Raw genomic sequence first — 6,000 nt, 5'->3', positions numbered from 1 at the left:
CCTCCTGCTGTGGACAACTAAAGAAAGAAAAATTTATTGCCATGCAAACAAAATTACGAAGTACTTTATATTTCGTGTTACAAGCAGATAGCTAGAAGATAAGGATTAGATGCGTTAGTAAATATTAACACTCCAGATGAATAAACAAATATAACTAGTGGCCTTGTAAAATATAAGACGTTCTCAGCTGGAACAAGTTAATATAGTGTGGGTTTTCGTATCGAGGTTAGATTGAATAAATAAATCAACAGAGAAAAACTAGCTGATTAAAGAATTGTGTGGAATAAATTGTTTGGTTACCTTTCTTATTGCTTAAATATAAGCAAAATATATCAAGTCCGCAAACTATGTAAACAACAAAAAACGGTAGCACACGTACTTACAGAAATATAAATATCCAGTTAAAATACAAAATCGAAACATGTTCTAGAACATTCAGTTCAGATAAACGAAATGTGTGGTCCCGGAGGGAAATAGTTCAGTTTTATTACCTGAGGTTTTCCCTGAACTTCGGGATGGCGTTGGAATGGCCTAATATTCTACTTTTTGTGAACTTCCACTGAGCTTCATTTATCACGCGTTGTTTACAGCTCTCCTCGCCACGTAATAACCTAAGCATTTTAGCAAACCCGGTTTAACAAGTGAGGGTTATCGGCCTTCCAGCTCGTGGTTATGTGAATATATCAAAGGCCGATAAACGGTTTATTTTTACATCGGGGAGGTTTTCTGAATAAAATAATAATGAAGCTATGCCTCCTTGACACTCTCTGTGAAAAGAAAAGCAAAGAAGACTTTAGGTGACAGGGCTTTTGTAAAAGTAACCCCAAGAATATTGAATAGACTGCTGCCTCTGGAAATAAAGCTGACTAAATCTTTTTAAAGCGTTTCATGATTAGAACTTATCATAGTTTATATTTTATTAATTTTATACCTATTTATTTACTTTTATTAATTTTACTTAATGATTATTTTTTATTTCATTTTAATAGTTAGGAAATTTTATTATATTGTTTATTACATCCATTTTGAAATCACAAGCAAATCCTGCAATCTGATTGGTTCCCTGAAGCAGTGATTTCAGCCTAATTTCACGATTTTCAACTCTAAATGCACGATTTTGCACATCATCTGATATGAACCAATCACAAGAGAGACGTCATTTTCTAGCCAATTATATTAAGGCATCCATTTGAGTGTTGAGCTCGCCGCTTCTTGCGACCACGGCTCAAAAAAAATTTCTGAAGAACGATTTTACCGTAAAAAGTCGTAAAAAAGACTTTAAAAAGCAGTAAAAAGGACTTAAAAAGACCAACTGAGCACTTAAACTGATTGTCAAAAGCATCTATGTAAAGTAAGTTGAAGATATTACAGCGAAAAGCAGTGGGGAAAATGCAATCGACATCTTTTGAATGTGACTTCTTGGCGAGTGATTGTGGAAAGAAGTGGTTTCCTTTTCAATCTTTAAAACATAAAACACATGAAAAATACAGTCATTAAAAGAAGTTTTTCTCATAAGAAAAAGATTTTTGCCGGGCTACGTGACTTCTTAAGGACAACCGAAGGACTGTAAACAACCTTTGATATTTGCTGTTTTCTCGGCACAAGTGTGATCTTAACATGATCTCTGCTTAAATTGTTAAATTAGACACGTTAAATTGCTTTGTAACTTGAAATTGAAAGTATCTTTTAAGGGAAAGCAAGCATTTTGGGAAAGGTTTTGGAGATGACATTAGTAATCCAGCAAAATTATTTTCATTAAAAAAGTTGGATTTTTCGGCTACTGCTACTGCTACTGCTACTGCTACTGCTACTGCTACTGCTACTGCTACTGCTACTGCTACTGCTACTGCTACTGCTACTGCTACTGCTACTGCTACTGCTACTGCTACTGCTACTGCTACTGCTACTGCTACTGCTACTGCTACTGCTACTGCTACTGCTACTGCTACTGCTACTGCTACTGCTACTGCTACTGCTACTCGCGGGACTGATATATTTAAATTTAATCAAGGAGAACACACTTTTTTAACCAATAAACACTTCCATATTCTATCCGGGCAAATGAATAATCCATTATTTCCTTTCAGAAACACAGTATACAAACCACTCAGTGATAGCACTGATCAGTAACTTGATTGCAGATTCAAAGTTGAACATGACAGTCATGATATTCTTTGTATTATTGACCACATCCACTCGAAACATGCAGGCTCTTTCGGACCAAGACACGTGCCCAGTGGTCAGATACACTGGCAAATTTAGAGAGAGTGACAACGTGAAGGACCACGCCCTGATTGGACGATCCTACACAAACCTAACATCCAATACCGTACAGGAGTGCTTCAGTGTCTGTGTTAATGACTGTCGATGTGTGTCCTATCAACTATCTGGTAGACGATGTGAGCTGATTGACGAGAACAGATACACAGCTCCTGATCTTTTCAACCCATTGGTAGGATACAAGTACTACGACCTAAAGCAAAAATTTAAAAAGGTAACATAAACAAAATATAAATTAAATAAAACGTAATCGTGCACTAACTACTTTTAAAACTCTTTCAATACACTTCTAGAATTTTCAATTTTGTAAATAGAGTTTTTAATCTATCGCAGTCCAACAGTGCTGGTTGTTCAAGTCAGTGTAATAACGGCTGTTGTCGTTATTCTAAACCTTGCCTTAACGGTGGAACCTGCATCGAGACGTGCCAAAACGTCACACACAAGTTTCAGTGCAAATGTCCACAGGGTTTTGGTGGAAGAGTTTGTCAGATTCCTCCTTCATGTGCAGCGTACAGCCACATGTCTGTGCCAAATATCTATCCAATCCAAACGACCATTGGTAAAGTTTTGAAGGTGTACTGTGATATGACGTCAGAGCAGAGGATGGTGTGGACTTTGATCGAGTCATTTGCTCTTTCGGCAAAAGAAAAATACAAACCGGCACCCATGACAATGAATTTTCCTTCCAACGAAGAAAACCCTCTCAACTGGTCTGACTATCGCTTGTCACGCAATACAATGCAACACGTCAAACGTGACGCTACTCACTGGAGAGCCACTTGTAACTATGACACTGAGAGACTGGTCAAAACAGACTATATCCGGGGACATCTGAGTGAAATGGATATTCTGACGTACTTGGGGGGTCCCACGTGTGCTAGAGTCGAGTACATCAACGTGCGTGGAATCAGCTGTCCGAACTGTACCACTCATTTCAAGCAAGGCTCTGCTCTGCATCCATTTGTTGATAGTGGGCAGGGATTTAAACTCGGTTGCCAATGGAATGGAAGATCTGGAGGCACTCGTACTAATAACAACTGGTGCGACAACTTTGGAAAATATAAGACAATAAACCCTGGTCATCGATGTTCATCTTCGTCTTCATCTACCACCCAGTGGTGGCTTGGAAAAGCTTGTTAAGGATGTGAGTTTTACCAAAAAGACTTTCCCAAATGGTCTGACTATCGCATGTCACGCAATACTTTGTAATTAAGTAATTGGAGGGCTGGACTGGAAAATCTTTAGCTCGAGGTCATGCCGCATGGACCGAGCGCAGCGTTTATAAATGGGCAAGAGCCAAATATTTTTCCATCTGGCCCGACCTAACTTAGTCAATTAGCATTTTGTTACATGACCCAATTTTTGTCGTAAAAATGATTGAAAAATCCTCCTAAAATTGATAAGAACGCGCGCGTAAACGAGGTGGACATTAGGATTTTTCTCGGCCCGCTCAAGTCAACTGGTCTTGCCCCATCACGTGACTTTTCCCAAAGGTTTCATTATGAGAGCGCGCGAGCAGGACGGTACGGTCATAAAATACAACACGTCAAACACTTTGGCCAAAAAAGGTCATATCATCCCTTTATTGACAGTTCTAGGGGGTTAGATCTTGGGTGTAAATGGAAAGTAGGTCCTGGAGAATGCTCACCGGTTGTGAATTGGTGCGATGACTAGAGGGATATTATCGAGCTACCAACCCTGCTCATCGTTGTACTGTATCGCCGTGTTCTACTTTAATAGTCAATTTTCGTTCACTGTCTAACAATTCTTGCACATTACAATGTTTGAATGCTCTTGCGAGAATGCCAAGCAAACGATAATTAGCTAAAAAACTGCTATAATAATATACAAATATATATATATATATATATATATGTATATATATATATATATATGTATGCAGCGATATGCAGAAATTCTGATCCAACCAAGTATATAGTATATATACTATATCGGGTGCATTATGGGTAATAGACCCGCGGGATTCGAAGCTAAGTACCAAAGCGTTGGCTGGCCTACCGAGTGCTGTTATAAACAGCGCTAAAGTCAAGAGGCGGGAACTATGTATAATTATATGTATATACAGCGATATGCAGAAATTCTGATCCAACCAAGTATATAGTACATAACTATATCGGATGCATTATGGATAATGGACTTGCGGGATTCAAAGCGGGATTCAAAGTACCAAAGCGTTGGCTGGCATTTTGTTTAAGATAAGCTTCTTTGATAATCTTCAAAACAAACTCCGCTTGTTCCAACAAATTTTTTTTTGCAGATACGGGTTGCGTCCACACGTGTCCGGAAATTTTTGTATCCGTATCCGGAAATTTTCGAAAACGGTCTCTAGAGATGAAATTTTCTAATGCGCTCCGAATACGAATACGCGTGGACAGTCGTATCCGCAAATTTTCGTATACGCTGACGTAAACACGATTTTGCGCATGCTCAATAAGTAAAACTGTCCGTCAAAGGGACTAGACACTAGTGTGCATCAGGGCGGATCAAGAAATTTCCGGATATGTGTGGACAGTGAAAACAATTCGAAATTGATTCGAATACTCTGCGTGTGGACACGAACATTTTCGTATCCGCAAAAGAGAGAGAGAGAGAGAGAGAGAGAGAGAGAGAGAGAGAGAGAGAGAGAATAAGTATACCGACTGTTTTGGTTTTGCTGTCCTCGGAGTGATTGATTGTTTTAGAAGGGCACATATAAATAACCGAAGAACGAGTTCAGAATTGAGTTCAGCTCAACCGAAACTTCCAAGAAGAGCAATTCCAGAAGGCTGATTTTAAACCGAACCAATTGCAAAACTTCCAGTGTTTCACTTTACATCAATAAAACCGTTTACAATATGACATTTTGTTCTAATAGTGTAGAAGTGCTAAAAAGTGAACACATTCTCGCCTCTTGACTTTAGTGCTGTTCATAAACAATACACGGTGCGCCAACCAACGCTTTGGTACTTAGCTTGAATACAACTGATTTCCAAAATTCATTATAAACACAAGATCATTCGATGAACGAATTCCATGTTTATTATCAATAAACTAGACCCTGTTGCAGGGTACACTGGGATACCTTGGGAATGGATCTTGAGTGCCCAGGGCTCACTTGTGAAAATGTTCTTTTCTGCGAGTTAACGAGTATGTTGACTTTTAAATTCTTAAAATAGTATGATTTTTATCAATTTTGCTTGCACTGGAGAGGGGTATTTGAATAACATTTCCCAGGCCCCGACTTTGGGGTATTTGCCTTTTTATGTCGGCCGCACATGTGGTGAATTTGAGAAAGGTTTGAACGAAAGAAGAAATTGTTACCAAATGGTAAACTTTCCGATCAAATCTCCCTCCCCTGCCCGGGTACCCCCTCCCCCAACGGGATTTACATTGATAGATGCATAATTTGAAGGGAAAAATATGCGCGGGGTGTTACCAGTTTACTTTGAGACGTCTGGTTGTCACGCCACTTTAGACATTGTTTCGTGCGTCTAGTCTATAGTTGTCATGGATTGTTTCAAAGTTTGACATATGCCCGATAACAAGTTTTCATATCCATAAGTTTCCCCTGTTATTATGTAATTTGATTTCAAACTTTCACGAGAATTCGATTGCTACTAGTAAGAATAAATGTGGGCAAGGATAAATTTAATTCTTATGAGGAAAACCTTTAGCTAGTTCGGTGTATTAAGAATACACGTAAAAAAATCAATGTCTTTT

General features: G+C 38.7%; 1 protein-coding gene across 1 annotated transcript; it reads left to right on the top strand.

The window, feature by feature from the left end:
* The first annotated feature begins 2,203 nt into the window (after positions 1-2,203).
* On the top strand, positions 2,204-3,420 carry LOC148911027 (uncharacterized). The gene is made up of 2 exons (XM_089030162.1): positions 2,204-2,494; positions 2,614-3,420. The coding sequence occupies exons 1-2, from the start codon at positions 2,204-2,206 to the stop codon at positions 3,418-3,420; spliced, it is 1,098 nt and encodes a 365-aa protein (XP_088886288.1).
* Positions 3,421-6,000: the final 2,580 nt, after the last annotated feature.

This window comes from Actinia tenebrosa, unplaced genomic scaffold (assembly GCF_029948245.1).
Source record: "Actinia tenebrosa isolate PJP-AT-01 unplaced genomic scaffold, QUT_ActTen_1.0 PGA_scaffold15__27_contigs__length_11533743, whole genome shotgun sequence".
In the NCBI taxonomy this organism is placed as follows: Eukaryota; Metazoa; Cnidaria; class Anthozoa; order Actiniaria; family Actiniidae; genus Actinia; species Actinia tenebrosa.
The sequence above is the reverse complement of the archived record's forward strand: the minus strand, read 5'-3'. Positions and strand labels throughout refer to the sequence as shown.

What these genes read in the sequence shown, in the direction of transcription:
- LOC148911027 (XM_089030162.1), top strand. Translation starts at nt 2,204, where the DNA reads ATGCAGGCTCTTTCGGACCAAGACACGTGCCCAGTGGTCAGATACACT. An exon ending in TAAAGCAAAAATTTAAAAAG is followed by an intron (nt 2,495 to 2,613) that starts GTAACATAAACA and finishes AATCTATCGCAG; the next exon opens with TCCAACAGTGCTGGTTGTTC.